The following is a 19,564-nucleotide window of genomic DNA, read 5'->3' as shown; positions in this document are numbered from 1 at the left end:
TGTAGCCCACGAAAGCTTATGCTCTAATAAATTTGTTAGTCTCTAAGGTGCCACAAGTACTCCTGTTCTTTTTGAGGATACAGACTAACACGGCTGCTACCCTGATTCCTGTTAATAAAGACACAATCTGTAACCCATTAACTCCCCCCCCTTTTTTTGTCCTATGACTAACGGGGTGTTAACATGCCACTTCCTCTTGAACAGTTCCTTAGAATATGTGCTAACTACTTATGCTAAACTATCTGTTTGATTTTGCATTTAGCTGTGAGTCCGAGTACCATCCGCAGACATGAGGAAGAGCTCTGTGTAACTGGAAAGCTTGTCTCTCTCACCAAGTTGGTCCAATAAAAGGTATGACCTCACCCACTTTTACAGTGTGATTTTTAAATAGCTTTTTTCCGATTGTGGAACACTAAGTGGTTTATAATGTAATGAAGGCAGAAATAACAGATAAGAAAAATGAAGTCTAGATGAAAACGAACTGAATGGATCAGCAAAAAACTGCAGGCATGTCCCCTGACAATAGGTGTTGTCATCAGGTTGTTGCTACTCTTCTACTTGTGTACAGTGACGTGAGTGATAATCTCAGAGAAAATGATTATTAATTAACTAGCCATTCTCTGGCTGCAATATACATGCAATATCCATGGCAACCATTTTCAGTGCAAAGAGATTTTACAATCTGCCTGTGAGTATGTATGGACCTTCCACTGATAGACTAGTTAACAAATAATGCAATAAACTGATAGTGCTCAATATAAAGCTGGAGTTTTCAAGTTGAACCTTCAGTGCCAGAGGACCGGAACAAGAGCAATGCACAGACGGTGAAACAAAGGGGTTTTGAGGTATGTGCTTTTATTCATGGTTTTCAAGTTTCAAGAGTATATATCACACAATAGGATTTGTACTGTAAATCCTCATTTTCAACTTCTCCGTCCCTGAGAAGTGCAGAGCTGCAAGACCGCGTTTCATTCTGTGTTCTTTGACAAAACCTTTAACCTTACGGTAGATCTCAAAATGCTGAATGTTGCCTTGCAAGGTTCCTGATTGACATATTTGTGGAAAGGGTTAATTGAGAACTTCAGCCAGGAATAGATGGATTATAATTTCTTTATTGCATAGAACAATAGGATTTTCAATGTAGTAAAAACAATTGCAGGCTGAAAATACAATATTCCCTGGGAAGCCAACAATGTTATGGTATGGAAAATGTCTGGGAAACCTTATATGAATGTATGGTGCAGTTTATAAAAGTATCTTTGTTTGATTATATTCTGAAAATTATATATTGCATTTTATCCTAGCTTTCACTTTCCCTTGAAGACTGCTGCTGTTTTGAGACTGGTCTTTCTAAATGAGTTAATAAACTACCTCTTCATTCCTATGACTGTGAGGCTATTAAGTGAGTGAGGGAAGGGCAGGGCAGGGCAAGTTACATGGAGGCTGCAGGGGGAAGAGCATTAAGTTTAAACTGTTCTGATGTCAAAAAGCTTTCCTCCTAGTATTGCTGATTATTGGAATACCTGTCTAAGTGTTTTAAAAGATCAGTGCAATGAACAGTACTATACAATTTGTTCTTATTTTAACTAAATACAAGAAACTTATTTCTCTGTATTTAAGCCAATTATGTCAGATAAAATGCTTTTAAGCAAATGAAAAATGCAGTTACTGTTGCTGGTATATTGATGTGGAGGTTGGAGATGTTTTAATGAGTTTTATTGCTGGCATACAGTTAAACATTAATGGTACCATGTTGTTCTTCACATGAGATGGAGCAGTGGACTGTGTAATAGCCTGAATATTTCAACAGTAAGCCCTGGTCTACACTATAGAGTTAGGTCGAAGTAAGGCATCGTACATTGACCTAACTTTGTAAATGTCTAAACTAAAAGGCAGCTTCCACTGATGTAACTCATCCACTACATTGACGAGGCATAGCGCTTAAGTCAATGTAGTTAGGTAGACTCGGTGTCAGTGTAGACACTACATCGACTGTTGCTGCTTTTCAGAAGCCATCCCACAAATGCCCCACTCTGACCGTTAAATCAGTGCAAGTGCTTCTGGTGAGGATGTGCACCACCAATACAAGCAGCATAGTGTGGACATGCAAAAGCAGTTTAACTACTGTGGTGACTGTACATCAATGTAACTTAGGTTGACTTAATTTTGCAGTATTGACTTGCCCTAACCGTTTGTCAATGATAGCACTTTTCTAACTTTACTAAGTGGGCTGTTGCTTTGGGGATCTTGTCAGAACAGCTGGTACATTCACCCTTGCAAATCACATGCTAAAAGATCAGATATGCATACCAAAATATTAATACAAATTCTACAGATAATCATTTTGAATATTGCACACATCTGTGTCAATAGGCGCATGCCTTGCTCTGCTAGTGTGGACTGTAGTAAAGCAAAATTTGGATATAGAAACTGAGTCACACAAGGAAATGCATGAATTTTATACAGCAGTTTGGCCTATAACCCCACCCACATTATCTGCTTTAGGTATTACAAGCTCATCTCTCTGTCCTTCTCAGTATGCTACACCAATTTAAAATGACAATAGTCACTTCTGTCTTCTCAGAATTATACCACTTAAGTAATTACACCAGCTTAATTCACAATAGTTTCCCCTGACTTACTGATATGTAACTTATACCACCATTTATGTCACCATTGATCTGTAATATAGTTATTATTTCCACTATACAAGGCAGTATATAATAGAGCTCTTCAACATTTTTGGTCAATTTTTTTGGCAAAATACATCCTGACAACTTTTAAAGAAATCTTCAATTTTTTGGAAATATTGGGTGTTTTTGTCCCTCCCCCCACTCCCAAAACTGAAAACCAAAATTTGGGGTGTTTTGTTTGCTGAAAACTTTAACCAAAAAAAAGTTCCTGGAAAGTTCAAGGAAAAGCTGAAAAGTTTCATGGAAAAAAATGTATAAAATTATTTTTTGGGGTTTCCTAGAAATTTGTCACAGAAAATTAAATAAATTTCCTGACCAGCTTTAGTAACTTACTCTGTTTAACGGATCTGAACATCAGAATATTACTTTGTCTGTGAGGTGTGGTTGAATTTTAACTTCTTTGATCAAAGGACACATTCTTAAAGCAAATATTTACTAAAAAGCACATTCCTGAAACTTTTTTTGTGTTTATTTTTTACAATGGTGTTGATCTGTGGCTAGATGGGAAAGAAGAAGTTCAGCGGATTAGAAATCTCCCTGATTGTCCTATTCTGTTTGGTGGTGATTGTAGCCTGCATTCTGGTTGGACTTTTAGCAACAGGACTATCTGGACTCCAAGGTAACAGTTGCTATTTATCATGATTATTGTAGAATTCAAAGGTCAAGCCAGGAATAGTCCCTGAATTTGAATTGCTCGAAGAGGGAATGGATTAGATTTGATTAACAAAACGAACCATGGTATTGACTCTTAGAGTCTAATCAATGCCCATTAAAGTCAGTAGGAGTCTTTCCAGAGGATGATGGATCAGGCTTATAGACAAAATTCAAGCATGAGCGCATGTAACGCTCCGTGTGTTTATATGGTGTCCTTCACAAAATCAGTGCTTTTGTGTATAGAATGTAAATTCTTTGAGATACAGACTGCATCTTCCTGTGTATTGGTAGCGTCTAGCACAATGGGGCCTTGAAGCTGACAAAGCACAGTGGTTGCTCCCTTTTTACAGATAATGTTAATATTTATAATGAGTAAAAAAACTAGAAAGATTAAAAATTTAAAGCAGTTAAAAATAAATGCAACTCCTCTCCTCCCAGCCCCGGCACTGTGTATTTCTTCAAGTTACTTTTTTAATGAGGAAAGTGGAATTTCAATATTTTGAATAACAACCAATAGCTCTCCAAAAGCGAGAGAAAATTTAAGAGCTCTTCATATGTTATGTCAGAGAACAACTCTGGAATTGCTCCAGCCCATAACTCCATGAATATGTACTGTGTAGGAATGAAACATACTTCAAAGATTTTGACCCATTCGATAACTGTATTGATAAGATACATTAATATCTTATCAGATGATTAAATATAGTTTGGTCCTTTTGATGCAAGTCTCCCCATGTTTTATACTTTGAATTAATTAGTTATACCATTTAGAATGGCTTGTAAACCCTAATTTGTAACTAAATCCAAACTGATTTATTTTTTCAGTGAGATTCTCTTAAGTGTAGAAGAAAATATCATAAAAGATAAGAGTTTTCTTTTAATGAATCAATAAATTAGAAGAAAATTTTGTTTAGAGGTAGGCTAGCATACAGAGCCAAACGTGCAAGGAGCCTCGGTTTTGACATGGTCACATTCTGCATGCGTCCTCACTTGCATGTGAAGACTGGGTAATCAAGCCCACAGTTTGTGCATGCAAATGGCAGTGTGTATAAAAGGAAGTGATAAATGCTAACACACAGTGAATGTGCTCAGGTATTGCTGCTCAGGTATTGCTGCTCAGGGAGGCAGATATTTGCATTTATTCGTATCAGCTTTTGGACCTGAACATATCTACCTGGCCTAGCCGTTAAAAAAAGAAACAAGCAAAACCCCGCTATATAACGCTCAAGCTGGAGTAATTATTTGTAGGCCTCAGTTTGGAACCTAATTTACAAACTGCCTAAATTGAAAAAAGGCCACAACTTCCGATGGGCACGTGCAACACCCCTTATGATACTATCTGGCAGTGGAGGCTCTTGGGACTCCTCAAGTTCACTAGAGCCCAGGGGTGAAAGTAAGTTAAAGGACTTACTGGTACGCGGCGTCTTGAGCAGAGGCGTGGCCTCAACCAGAAGGTGGTGGTGGTGGGGGGAGGGGCTTTAAATCAAGATTTAAAGGCCCCGGGGATCCAGCTGCGGCTGGGAGCCCCAGGGCCTTTAAATCATCCCCGGAGCTACCAGCTGCAGAGGCGGCTGGGAGCCCCGGGACTCAGGGGTGATTTAAAGGGCCAGGGGCTCTGGCCACTGCTGGGAGCTCCGGGCCCTTTAAAGCACTGCCCGAGCCCCACTTCCAGAGCCCCGGGGTAGCGGTGGCAGGGCTCAGCCAGTGCTTTAAAGGGCTGGGGCTCCCCACAGCGGCAGGAGCTCTGGACCCTTTAAATCACCGCCGGTGACCGCTACCCAGGGCTCCGGCAGCAGGGCTCGGGAGGCAATTTAAAGGGCCCTGGGCTTCAGCTGCTGCAGGGAGCCCTGGGCCCTTTAAATCACCAGCCTGGGGAAGCTGGTCTGGTCTGGCACGCCATACCGGCTTACTTTCACCTCTGCTAGAGCCCCACACATTTAATTATAAAAATCTTCATGGAATATCTTCTTATCTCTGGAATATTCGTGTTTCTGAGGATGCCCAAATTCTGGATACTGTGGAAGGAGGCATACACAGGGTAGGAAGCACATATAAGAGCAGCAGAACAATATCATGAATATGGAGCAAAAGTCCCTCCATTTTTCATACTGGGTGAATTTTAAATGAAGTGATGTGTGATGAGAGTTACAGGACTTCTTTGAAACTTTATCACATTCTGCATCTTTATTTTCAGCCGTAACATTAAAAAAAGTTGGGCATACCTAGGAAGAATTCTGTGCTATCTTGCACCTTGCGTAGTTATATACACCTGAGAGAAGTAGGTCCCAGTATGATTACATCAGAATGGCAGTGTTTTATACCTATTTTGCTTAGAGGTACATGCCTGCACAAGTTTGACGGTAATGGGGAATCAGGCCTTTAGATTTAAATTATTTAAGTATGTAATTAAGCTATTTCTATCATTAATGATCCATTCATTTTTTTTAACAGACTTTTCTCCAGACTGTCCAGCAGTAAGCTTCGCAGAGAGAATTGACTGCATTCCAGATCGAGGGGCAACAAAGGTCTGAAACATACATGAGAGGTTAATTAGAAAATGGGCCATATACAATGAAACTTGAGATTTGATTACAAAAACAACATTGTGTACATGAGGAAAACTAAAGCCTGTAATCTGGGAGCTGTAGGATGGGATTCTCAAAAGCTCTCAGTGCTGGCTTATCTCTGCTCCCATTGGAATCTGGGAGTTTTGCTACTGATGTCAGTGAGAGCAAAAGTTAGATCCACACTGGGTGCTTTGGAAAATCTCACCCGTAATATATAATACAACCTCGCTCTGCTGAAACCATTCCTTCCTTCGTTATCTGACATTCACATATTAACATTTATAATGGCACAGTCCCCGGATAGGCTGCCCCACCTGAAACCCTCTTCCAGTCCCCGTCTCCCTGAGTGCAACCCTTTCAAGCGGCAGGCTTGTGCCTCCATTTCTCTTTGGGGTGAGCTTCCACAATCACAGCACTCTTGAACAGGGTGTCCAGTTTACACCCCCTGTTTGCTAATTGTGATACCTAGAAAGCCCAGTGGACTTGGCACTCGCAAGTGTTCCCCTTCAGGAGCCTGTAATCAGTAGTGATATGCAGTGGTACAGAAGCAACTTCTCCAAAACAAAGCATGATTTATTTTGCCAGTGCTCAGACAAAGGGTGTTAAGATAACACAGACCTATGTGCATACTGTCTTACCTACTCTTTAGAGACTAACACATTTATTTGGGCATAAGCTTTCCTGGACTAAAGCCCACCTTAACTGATGAGTCTCATTAGAGTTGGTATGGCAACACCCATTCTTTCATGTTCTTTGTGTATATATATCTTCCTACAGTATTTTCCATTGCATGCATCCAATGAAGTGGGTTTTAGCCTACAAAAGCTTATGCCCAAATAAATTTGTTAGTCTCTAAGGTGCCACAAGTACTCCTATTCTTTTTGCTGATATAGACTAACACAGCTACCACTCTGAAACTTGTGTTACCTACTCTTGACATTCCTCTCCAGCCCCCAGCTAGACTTGATTTAGCCTTGGTATCTCCTGTTCTCTTGGGGGCCAAGTTACTGCCTGGTTAATGCAGACCCTGGTGCTCAGTCAGTCTGAGTCAGCTTTTGTAGCAGCTGACAACTTCCCCGCCACCCCCTCTGTAAGGCAGATCTTTTCACAGATCAGGCTCTTTTGATCTTCTCACTCTTGGCAAAACAACCCTGTCACCTAGTTGAAACTGAGGAGTTCCGATGATATTTCAGGGCTATAAACCAGGTTAATGTGATTTGAGGGGAAGCTCCTTATCTAGGCCATTGTTTTACCCTTCCTGCCTATCTCTTTAACAACTTTGATCTAACTGTGCATTCAAGCAGGGTAGGATCACTCATATGCCCCTCAGTGTATCTGAAATTTATAAAAAGTAATGCAAATATTTCCCAGTGCTCCATGAGCTACATATGAGATTTCTGAATCTGAATCCTTCCCATGTCATCAGATAACACTCAGAGCATGAACAAGACTCCTCCCTCCCTGTTTATCATGCTGCTTGCCAAAATGGTTACCTTGTTGTGTTTCTATAACTTATCTTCTTTACAAGAATAGGTTGTTGGCCTGTCACTGAGCCCCCAACCTGGAGAATCAATAGACTTCTTTTCATCTAGTACCTAACCTTTGCCCTATCTGGCTTGGGTGGTCCTTCCAAGATCTAAACCTCCCACCCATCTAGCTCAGTCATCGGAACATACCAGTCTTCCTACTGTGTCAAGGTGCAGTCCCCAGAAAAGAATATTATCTTGAGTGCCTGCATCTTGCTTCCATATCAAGTTTTTAGTCTCAATCTCTCTCTCTCTCTCTCATTTTCAGATGAGCACAGAGACCTTCCTAGTTAAGAATCTACTGTTAGATACTTTTCTTATGCAATGGAAATATTCTCATTACAGTTTTTCTATCTTTGCCTTTAAACTCACTTTTATTCCTCTTTAAATTATATATTCTCTTTGATAGAAGCTGGTGATTTGTATATTCCTTCCCCTCTCTCCCCCATATCCAGTGGGATTATTTTTCGTATGTGATGGTTAATTCCAGCCATTCAAAAAATAATCAAAATATCACTAACATGAGAGAATTCCCTGACGAGTCCCAAAGAACACAGTTGCTAATGCTCTTGTCATTCGATAGCTTGTATTATGCTATATGGTTCAATAATATCCTGCAGGTAAACATATTGTACTCCCCTGTTCTTTCAGTGGGAACAAATTGGTTTCCTATCTTGCTCAAGAAATAGTGCACAATATAGGTGCAGTCATGCAAATCACTTGAATCTTTATTTGGTACCTTTGATCTAATCTTCCCATGTTAAATGGTGCACTCATCCTTCAGTAGGAGATGAATGCATGCATTCAGCACTTTGTTTACTGTGAGTCCCATGGTAAGTCTAGGGTTGTATTTCCCCCCCACTGTGATTAGAAGGCTCTGTTTGAAAACTAAATAGAAAGGATTTGAAAGGTGAGAACCAATGCTGAGCCAAAGATTTGGATGATTGTTGTATATGTGATCCTTAGGCTTCGCTAAGGTACAGCAATTTTTTGATCTAATATCCTTTTAAATATCCCTAAAACTGGTAATATTAATATCAGAACAATTCATTTATTTTTCTATAGTACCATAAAATGAAGTATCAGCAATAGTGTTGATCCAAATTTTTTGTATGAGAAATGTTTTATTAGGAAAGTAGCCTTAAAAGAAGGGGTGTGGATTAAAAAATTTTCAATATACATCCTTGAGCGATGTAGTTACACCGACCAAAGTCCCTGTGCAGACAGTGCAACATTGATGGGAGAGTTTCTTCTGTCGACATAGTTACAACTCTCAGGGAGGTGGAGTACCTATGTTGGTAGGAGAAGCTCTCCAATTGGCGTAGGTAGTGTCTTCACTAAGCGCTCCAGTGGCACAGCTGCACCGGTGTAAGTATAGACAAGTTCTTAGTCAATAATTGCACTTAAGTGAAGCAAGCACAGGGAGAGTTTGAAAACCAACAGAGCAATTTAGATTCAGAGATGAATGGAAGCCAGCAAAAGCAATGGAGCACTTGGTGATATAAACTCTGTTATATGGAATCAGGTCTATCTACAGATCTATCTAGCATAACGTTGCTGAGCTCTGCAGTGACAGTTGAAAAGTATTCTAAAGGGATTTGTTAGATCTGGCTGGAAAACAGAAAAACACTTTCATAAAATTGTTTCCATTTTATTTAATTCAAATTTAATTTTTGTCAACATTTTTTCACCAACTTTAGGATCTGTTAGGGTAGATGGGATGTCTAATTCTGATACTAATTTCCACTGATATTAGTTTACAATATCACTAGTGCACTATGACGCAAGTGGTCAGTTATATCCCTACTGAGAGAAAATATGTAGACATCAGAAACAATATGAAGTTACCAAAAACTGCTTTTACTTACAAATGTATAGCGCTTGGCAGACAATCTGTAAAGAAATTAATTTCTGACAGAAAAGCTATAATATTCAAGCTAACATGCACACAGAGCGAGAGTATATGTTTATGCCACTGTGTTTTATTTTTAATCAAATGAAAACATTACTTCACTGAAAAACTTATTTGTTTTTGTTTTGGGTTAACCTGAAACATTTTTTTTTAAATTCAGCCACCAAAGTGAAAAATTGGTTATTCACACAACTCTACTCATGATTCAGATCAAAGAAACAGAGATATAGACTTATTAGTTCACAATTTACTATATGATGTGGGCTGATTGCTATCCACCCACATCTTATAGTAAATTAGAAACTAATAAGTCTCTTCTGTTTCTTGCCAAGAGTTTGCGTGTGATTGGTCCAGGAACAGGTGAGAAAATTGCCAATTGCCTGAATTATTTGTACATTTTATTTTAATTTTGGAAAAGACCACTACATTAATGGAAGGCAGGTGAACAGTGAATTATTGTGGAGTGAGTATTTCCTCATTTACGCTGATATCACTGTATTATTTAGCATAAATTTAACAACAGAAAGTGTTATTTGAACTCTCCATTTAAAAAGTACAAGTCTTCCATATTAAACTATCAGTGGGGAAAGGTCAAGAAGATTTGGAGTTTAGTTTTGGTCCAGAAGTGCACGCAGATGTTTTGATACTTATCTGAACCATGAGTGAAACTATTGGATCTTCCTAAATGGACTAGAGATCTGATTTAAAAAAAAAAGAAAAAGTTTTCTTGAAGTATTTCAGTATGTCCACTTCTGGTCCTAGCTGAAATTTGAAATTAAATACAAAAAATCATTAAAAAAAATTGTATCCAAACATTTCAGAACCTTAAAAAAGACTCCCTTGCAATGTGGTTTTCAGAATGGGTGAAAAGTCAGACTTCTTAGTTTTCCTGAACTAATTCACTCATTTCTACCTTGGATCTAGAAAAGCCATTCTTTGCTTCTATCATGTTCTTATACAGTCAAACAACTATTGATTTCTCCGAAGAGGAGTGCTTGGGAATGTTATAACAAAATTTGCTGGTATTTGAAACACACATGATGCATGATTTTCCATCTAGATTGTTATTTGGTGCTAATCAGTGCTGTTAATATAATCAAGTTCTTCTTTGCCTTGAAACAGAGCTTATGTACGCTGCGTGGCTGTTGCTGGAGTCCACAAAATGACACCAGCATACCCTGGTGCTTCTTCTCCAAGAGTCATGGGTATAAAGTAGAAGGAGGTGTAAAGCAAACAAATACAGGTAAGCAGCAAGCTGTGCTCAAGCAGTAAAGTACATCCTTGGTGCCCATTCTGCTTGTCTACATCAGTTACCTGCATAATGCAGAGGTTAGAAGTACCCACTAAGGCAGAATCAAGCTGGTGAAGGCTACTTCCCATCTACCCAGAGCAGGTGGAACACTTAAGCAAATTGTGTCCTGTTCCTGGAGCACTGCGATAACATAGCACTATACCCATTCTCCATGTCCACTGAAGGTAGGACAAGAAGGATTGGGCTTAATCTGCAGCAAGAGAGATGTGGATTAAATATTGGGAAAAAACTCAGGTTTCCAAGGGAGGTTGTGGAATCCCCATCATCTGAGGTTTTGAAGAACAGGCTAGCAAAGCACCGGAGAGTGAGGTTCTAGGTATCCTTGGCCCTGTTTCCGGACACTTCTAGCTTTACGTTTCTGTGATTCTGTGGTGCAATAAAGCAACATTGTAATATTTTTTTTTTCTTGTTAAGGTTTTGCAGCTAAGTTAACGAGACTGCCTTCACCTTCCCTATTTGGAAATGATATTACCACTGTCCAACTCACGGGAGAATATCAGACAACAAATCGCTTCCGTTTCAAGGTTAAATTGTTTCTTATGCTGTTTAAGATTAGTGTTTTACACTGCCTCATAACACAGGAAATGCGAATGGCAGAGGAGATTGGTAGTGGGATCATGGAGAGTTTCCTTTCTCTCTAGTCTCAGTTTGTTCTAATTCGTCCTGAAGACGGTCCAAGTGCTTTCCAGAATCCGGATGGGTGCTCTTGCTGTTTTACAGCACACCACAACACTATAGCAATGTGGGAGAGGTAGTGAAGAATAATACCATATCCAACTGGAGTCTGAATAGTCGGGATTATTATCCATCTGTTTGACCAGGGCGTTTGAGCAACCCCCACTCTCAACAAAGGCACCTGCTTCCTCATTTCGCTGGGGGTGCTCGACTCCCACTCTACCCCAGGCCCATCTGCCACTCCACCCTTCCCACAAGGCCCCCACCCTGCCTCTTCTCGCCCCCACTCCTCCCTGCCCCCTCTTCCCGCCCCGTTCTGCCCCATCCCCCCAAGTGCACCCTGCCCTCGCTCTGCCCCCTTTCCCCCCAGCACCTCCTGCACGCTGCTGAACAGCTGAGTGTGGCAGGTGGGAAGTGCTGTGGGGGGGAGGTGAGGGAGGAGCTGATCTGTTGGGCCGACACCGCTGAGCACCCACTATTTTTTCCCCTGTGGGTTCTCTGACCCCGGAGCTTCCACGGAGTCAACTCCTATGCCCTCCATTCCCCTCCCCAAACAGTCTGGGATCTATAGTCATCAGAAGTCATGTTCTGCTTGGTTTTTCCATCTAATTTGAAATGAAGAACTGGGCAGTGGCTCAAAAACAAATATCTGAGTGATACCAATATAAACTCCCCATTATTCCTAAAGCAAAAATCCAGTGGTGTTGAGATTAAATACGGTCTAAGAGTAAAAATAAACTTTAACAACTGCATCATCTTCGGCTGTAGAGGGTCAAGCCTGGTTAGTAGTTAGAGGAGAGACCTCCAAAGAAAAACGGGGGAACTATAGTAAGCATTGTTTATTCAGTGCTTAGCCCCTTTTTCTGAAAGTCAATACTGAACCAATGCCCCAATCAGCCAATGAGTTTCTAGAAGTGTCATCTTTTGGATGAGATATTGAATCTAGTTCTTGACTACTTGTAGTCATTAAAGATCCCATAGCACCTTTCAAATACTAAGGAGTGCTAGCCAGGTAGTCTTAGACAAATTTCTGGCTAAAGTTCCCTTTGTAGTTTCAATCAAATACAAGTCATTTTTATTTTTTTCGTCCTAACAATTGCAGACCTGCACCAACACTAGGGTTTCCAGACCATTCCATAGGTCTGCAGGGAAAATCCATCGGCCTATGTGGAAAACTGACTCTGACTGGCTGCCTTTCCCACTCCTCCCACCTCTTGGGGAAGCAATTAGGAGTGGCAGGTAGAGCTCTCCCACATCCCCTCAGGAGCTGTGAGAGGTTTGGGGGTAGCAGAGGAAAGAGAGCTACTGATACCATTTTTACAAGAGGGGAACTGGAAACATTAAGAGCTCAGCAGCTTAGGGCATCTCTGCTCCATCCACTCCTCCCTTCCTGTGAAAAATGGCTTGGTTCCCTTCTGCTCCTGTCTCCCCTCTCCTCTTCACTGCAACTCCAAGCCTAGGAAAAGGGTGAAGAACCCCTGGTGCTGTGCCACCCTGCTGCTTCCCATTTGGGCCTCAGAGGAAGATGAAGAGCCCCTCAAATTGCTTTCCCCTGGCAGGTTGAAAAGTGGGTTTAAGATCCCCTGGGGGGCTTCAGGGAAACACATGTGCTAGGGGGCAAGATGTAGGACTGGTGTGGAGTGGGGTTGGGAGCTGGGCCTGGGGAGCACAAACTTAATTGGTTTTGGGTTGAGGGCACACAAAAAAACTGATTTGGGGCTGATGGGACCAGAATTAATTAATATGGAGCTGGAAGGCACATGACTGATTGATGTTAAGGTGCTAGGGGTACATAATTAATTGATGTGGGGCTGTGGCACAGGTATATAGAGGGCTAGAGGTAGGGTGACCATACATCCCATTTGGGCTGGGTCAGTCCACTTTTTAAGCCCTGTCCCGACTGTCCTGACTTTTTTTTCAAAAGGAGGCATTTGTCAGCTCTTGCTGACTTGATCAGTTGTCAAGAACAAACAGGACAAATGCCCATTTTTGTCAAAAAAAAAAAAAAAAAGCGGTGTGCGGTGTGGAGAGGGCAAGCGGAGATGCCAGCCCCCCATGGAGGGAGGGGGAAGAGTCTGCAGCATTCCAGCATGTGGAGGGGGAGACACGGTTCCAACCATGGGCGACAGCCTCCTGAGGGGGCCCCCACAGGGTTCTAACCATGCACTCTTGCGTGGCAGGGGCACCTCAGGTAAGCAGCGGGGAGTGTCCCGTGTTTTTCTTTGGGAAATATGGTCACCCTAGCTAGAGGGCCACTGAATTACTTAACTGGGATTTTGGGAGAAGCTGGACCCCTTTGCACTACCTTACTTTATGCTAATCAGTATGATTTTTTGCAAATTTATGTAATTCTATGCAATTAAAAAAAAAAAGCTGTATTGTCACAACATGGTACCAAGTATGCAATTGTGCAGCACTGTTAAAATTGTTATTTTTATGTGTATTGGGTTGTATCTCTTTCACTTGGTTTCCAAACATTAGAGGACCCCCCTCTCTGGGTTATATGAGCTCAGGAGAGAATCAAGTTCAAGGTCTTTCTGGAACTGCATATTCTAGAACTGCTGCAAAATTGATTTTTTGGGTATCTGCAGGAGAGTCTTAAAAGCCAAACACCTTTTCTATTCATTAGTAAACCTTGGAGGCCCCTAGAATGATAACATGACCCTACTGTGTTAACCTCATCCCTTTAGGATTACATGTCAGTTTGGTATCAGATTGACTAGGAACAATATGAAAAGTAGAATCATTTTAGAATGAATGCCACGTTCAAAAATATTCTCAGGCGAATACCCTGCATATAAATTTGGATTTTATATAACAAACTGAAAAAAAAAAATCAGTGGTAGGAAGTGTAGGGAGGCCCTTTACTTAAAACAGAATCCTAACTAACGTCTGCCCTCTGTTGCACTCACATGACTCCCTCTGAAGTGCATGCATGTAGTCATGTGCATCCAGGGGCAGAATCTGGCCAGTAGTCCGTGGGATAAACACTTCCCTAGCTATGCAACTTTCAATCCATATAAAGACTACGGCTGAGATTTTCAGAGCTACTATGGGAATAGAGAGGCATAATACCCATTCATTTCAATGGACTAGTTCATCACTCTGCAATCTGCCTGGATGGACACATTCAGCCTCCTGGTCTCCCCACTACTCTAGGGATTAAGTAAACTGCACTAGGCTGATATTTGGCAGGCATAGGTCACCTGATGCACTCTTGCAACTACATTGATTGGCATTGAGGGGGCAGAGCCCAGACTCCAGCCAGGTCTTGCCCCCTCTCACCCACCTGCACCTGCACCTGCACCAGAGTCACTTCCCCTCCCACACTGCACTGTATGGGTAGCCCATGCAAGAGAGTAATGGAAAGCTTTACGTGGTCATATAGGATAACCTAGCCCAATGGGAGTTGTGCCTCTAAGTCTTCTTGGCGTGTTTTGAAAATCTCAGCTTTTCTATCAGTGAATTATTTGTACAAATTTTCCCTGGACAAATTTAATTATGGTGAAATGGCTGTTTAATATAACTGGGTAGGGCAAATATTTTATTTAGTTTCAATTCATAGTAATGATATAATACTGTTGAAATATGATTTTAATTATTTCAGAGAATGCTTCGAAAATCAGGAAAGATATATATATTCATGCATGACTGCTACAGAGGTTTACTAATGAATATGGTGTTAAATTCAACATCAGTCTAACATAATTAATTGCATTAATAAAATCTGTAGCATAATAGACAGAGTTTGTAGTGTGACCTATAGTTAAGGTTGCTAGACACTTGCCATTGTAAGATCCTGGTTACATGTGCTTATAATGTTACTTTTTTTCCAGTTGTTTCTGAGAATAAGGTTAGAGAAAAATGCATTGTTTTTCCCACATTAAAAAAGTTAGACATTTTGCTGAGACACTCAAGTACGTCCATGGGCTGTCTATTGCTGTTTCTGTGAAATTGGCCAAGTTCTATGCCTTTGAAAAATCTCAGTTTTGCACCTACACAATACAGAATTGCTTAAAGTTTGGCAGCTAAATTCTCTGTAGATACCATCTGTATTTAGTATGCTCCATCCCAGGGCTCTAGGCACTGAGCAGAACTTTCCCTGCAATTGTTGCTATCCACAGCTGAGAGTCAGGTGATCATCTGTGCTGTGCTCTTAAATGCTCCCCCTGCTGGACCAATGCAGTGTGGAGGGGAGTAGCCAGATTCAAATGTAGAAGGGGAAAGAGCTAGGCTGGAGAGTGAAGGTGGGAGAGCAGCAGAGGCAGAGAGAGTAAACTAGGACAAGAAGCCTGGTGGTGCTGGGAATGAGACACTGGGATTGGGAGCTGGTGGGGCAAAGGACAGGAATTGCCTGTCTGGGCAAGACACTGGGAGCCGGAGAGGGGGAAGAGTTGAGGATGTGGACTGGGATCCAGTGCAGTGTGTGTGTGTTGGGGTTGGGTGAGAAAACAAGTAAAGGAGCTGATGGAGCAGGGTAAGACTGGGACAGGCTGCACAAGGAGACTGGGACAATAAGCTACTGAATGAGAGAGTGGAATGAATAGTATGTGATCATATAGTTAAAGGCTGTATCAGAATCTATTCATATGGGGTGGAAAATTAAGGTTGCATAGGCAGTCTTAGTTCTGGCATTTCTTAACTTTCGGGTGCTTGTCATTTCAAGGTTAATATTTGTTTAGCATAGTTTTAGTGTTTATATATAGTTAATTCCATATATATTGTGATTCAGGAAAATGTTCTAGTAGGAAAGTAGGCGTTAATTTTTGGACCTCTAATAATTTAAATGTAACTGTTTAATCTGTGCAGATCACTGATCCTAATAAAAAAAGATTTGAAGTTCCTCATGAGAACGTAAAAGCTTTTGATGGACCTGCAGCCTCCAATTTAAATTATAAAGTCAATATCATTCAGAACCCTTTTGGTATCACTGTGGTGAGAACGAGCAGCAGCAAAACACTGTAAGTAATTTTTGTGCTTTTTATAGATAACACTACAATAGGTGTTCATGCTGAACATCATGTAATAAAATAATGTAATAAAATAATATGTTAGAGATGGAATGAAGACTCCAATTAGGCCATCTAGTCTGTTTCTCTACCAATGTAGGTTTGTTCCTTGTTTGTAGTAGTACTTTGTCCAGTTTAGCTAAGCATCAAATGTGCAGATAAGGAAGTGTGAGATCTTTGTTCAAAAATACCCACACAACTGCACATTGCTGACATTTGTGTGCATAATTACATTCAATTACACACACAATCTGTGTACTCAGTCTAGTGATTTGCATGGGCAAATGTAATCATGTACTTTTGCATAGTGATTTCAAGCCTTTCTTTGAGATATGTGGCTATATTTTTCACATTCACCTTTTTTATGTTGTTTTTTTAATCTAGCCAAAGAATTTTCAGATTTGACTACAAGCTTGAACCAGGAAATGTAGGAACAGTTATATGCAACTTCCCAAGTTGTAGCTAGCATAACTTTATGGGCTATATTATGTGGCTAGACATTGTTGTCTCACTTTTGGAGTAACACCCGAGACAATTAAGAACAGATTCGTCAGTACAAGGAAATCATATCTGTCTGTTGGGAGGCCTTTAGAAGGGGAAGGGGACAGGTGCATCTTTTACCCCTGGTTGTTCAAAGGAAGATGGTTGGAAGACTCTTGCCTACAAATGCCAGTGTGCAGGACTGGTAATGAAATATATTATTTCTTGGGGCAAAGCACCAGTTTTTGTTAAGTGACTGATCAAATAATTCGGTTACAGAGCTCAGCCTGGGAGATATCCTGAGGGCTTTTCTACACTTAACATGCTGCAGTGGTGCTGCTCTAGCACCTCAGTGAAGATGCTACCTGTGCCGATGGGAATGATGCTACCTATGCCGATGACAATTCTCCCATTGACCTAATGTTGTCTACACCAAAGGTTAGGTCAGTTTAACTGTGTCATTTGGAGTGTGGAATTTTCACACCCCAGAATGATGTAGTTTTATCGACCTAATTTCCTAGTGTAGACAAGGCCTGAGATCCATTTAAGATTTCTCTCCTGGCTGACATTAAGCCAGGCAGGGAAGAAGCTTCCTGCCACTTCAGGACATAGGGTTGTAATCTGAATGGATGAAGTCATAGGCGTGAGGGTAGGATTGGGTAAGCGGGTTGGTTTAAGGAAGCATCCCCTTGTTACAGGGTGTTTTCTTAGTATTGCAAAGGCTGGCAGAAATGATGGCTTTCTCTGGCTAGATAAGAGTCCTAGCTTGGATACCATGGTGATGAGGGCTGTATAAGTATCTATAAAGAGTAAGGATTCCTCAAATCTCTTTTTAAAAATAGATTTAAGTTTATGGGCCAGACTGTTAAAGTCTCTTACATCTATTTGCATGCATCTGTAACCATTGTGGTCTCTGTCCTCAGGGGATTACAGATACTAACTACTTGCTTGGGCTCCAATCACTAAGGCATGTGGTTTGGTTTAAGTATGTGAGTTATCCAGCTGGCTTTGGTGGGGACTACTCATGCTTAATTTTAAGCACACGCTGAAGGGTTTTGCTGGATCCAGGGCCTGGTCGGACCCAAAGGAGACAAGGAAGTGTAGAGGGCCCTGCCACATTCCACATCAGCCTACAGAGCAGGCTTCCACAGTGGAATGAGAATTTCTTTTGCACACAAAGCTGGGGGGGATGGACGGGGGGGGGGGGGGGGGGGCATTTAGGAAAGAAAAAGAAAAAAGAAAAAAAGAGGAAAAAATCCAGCCTTCATTATCTGTCATAATGAAGCAAAAAAGGGCAGAAACACAATTTTGTTTCCTTTTCAGGTCACCCTTAAAGTGTCAAACAGAGGATGATACATCCACTCCTTTTGTGTTAGCTGATATTCAGTTGAACTTGAACAATTTTGAGTTGGGTAAAGGCAAATGAAGGGGTGTATGTGTCTGGCGGGGGTGACGGAAGTTGCAGAATTCTAAGTGGTGCTGCAACAGCCTCGATATTTCAGACGAAGCTGCGAGTGCAGAAGCTGGAATTGTGCAACCAGCAAAAGCAGGAAATGTACTACAAAATATAATATTCATGAGAACATAGCTGTGACCTAAAAAGTTCCACAGTTGTATGATCAGAAGGGACTGGTTTACGTTTTAAGAGGCTCATTCAATTTATAAACTCTTTCTAGAGTTTCCTGGTTCAACAGTATTGCTCATTTGCTCAGAGTAATATTTTGTCCAATATGTCAAAAGGATCAGGATCTGCATCATGCAACTTCCACAAGCAAAACTCCCAGTCAGGAAAGGAATTTTGTTTCCATAAGGTTTATAGGACCACCTCCTTTGTTTTACATCCACATTAATTTATTTAATTCTCATGTATTAATTTACTGTTTTTTATATTAAAATATTTCACAGAAGAACTGAACAGATAAAAGCCACTAATATCCTTGGGTTCAGCAAAGCTGGGCTTGGCGCAGAACACAAGAAATGGCCATGAAAAGATAAACTATTTTTGAACTCGTGGTCCTGGCAGTGGATTGACCCCTGGTGTAAATTTCGTAGAGTTAAAGGCCAGAAGGGCCCATTAGATCACCTTGTTTGATCTCCTGTATATCACAGGCCATTAAATTTCACCCTGATACCCCTAAATTGAGTCCAATAACTTGTGTTAGATTAAACTGTTGTGTGCCACAGGCAGAGAACAGGAGAGACTGAGCTACACCTCTACCCCGATATAACGCGACCCGATATAACACGAGTTCGGATATAACATGGTTAAGCAGTGCTCCAGGGGGGCGGGTCTGCGCACTCCGGCGGATCAAAACAAGTTCGATATAACGTGGTTTCACCTATAACACGGTAAGATTTTTTGGCTCCCGAGGACAGTGTTATATCGGGGTAGAGGTGTACCACCAATGCCTGAGGCCCCTGCAATTGCAGGGACTGAATTAGGTGAGATATGCCCAAGTGATTGATCCTCCAGACTGCAGAAGTAGGTAAAAAAAAATGTCCAAGGTCCAATCTGTCCTGGGGGAAAATTCTTTCCTGATGCCAAATCCAGTGATCAATTTGACCCTGAGGATGTGAGCAAGACATCCTAACCAGGGCCGGCTTTAGGCCGATTCAGCCGATTTGGCTGAATTGGGCCCCGCACCAAGAGGGCCCCGCGCTGCAGCTCTCCACCCCGCCCCCAGCTCACTTCCCCCTCCTCCAGTCCCCTGAATGCTCCGCCCCCTCCCCTGCTTC

At 41.3% G+C, this 19,564-nt stretch overlaps 1 protein-coding gene across 1 annotated transcript in view; it reads left to right on the top strand.

Annotated features, from left to right (window-relative positions):
• Positions 1–483: 483 nt before the first annotated feature.
• SI (sucrase-isomaltase) overlaps positions 484–19,564 on the top strand; it is a 155,917-nt gene continuing 136,836 nt past the window's right edge. The window contains exons 1-6 of the mRNA XM_034781458.1: positions 484–845; positions 3,195–3,312; positions 5,799–5,872; positions 10,475–10,595; positions 11,079–11,188; positions 16,149–16,300. Coding sequence (XP_034637349.1) covers positions 3,195–3,312; positions 5,799–5,872; positions 10,475–10,595; positions 11,079–11,188; positions 16,149–16,300 — 575 coding nt within the window. The 5' untranslated portion in view covers positions 484–845. The remainder of the gene's footprint in view (positions 846–3,194; positions 3,313–5,798; positions 5,873–10,474; positions 10,596–11,078; positions 11,189–16,148; positions 16,301–19,564) is intronic.

Source organism: Trachemys scripta, chromosome 9, assembly GCF_013100865.1.
Source record: "Trachemys scripta elegans isolate TJP31775 chromosome 9, CAS_Tse_1.0, whole genome shotgun sequence".
Taxonomy (NCBI): Eukaryota; Metazoa; Chordata; order Testudines; family Emydidae; genus Trachemys; species Trachemys scripta.
Note: the sequence above shows the minus strand (reverse complement) of the source record. Positions and strands in the feature narration are given on the sequence as shown.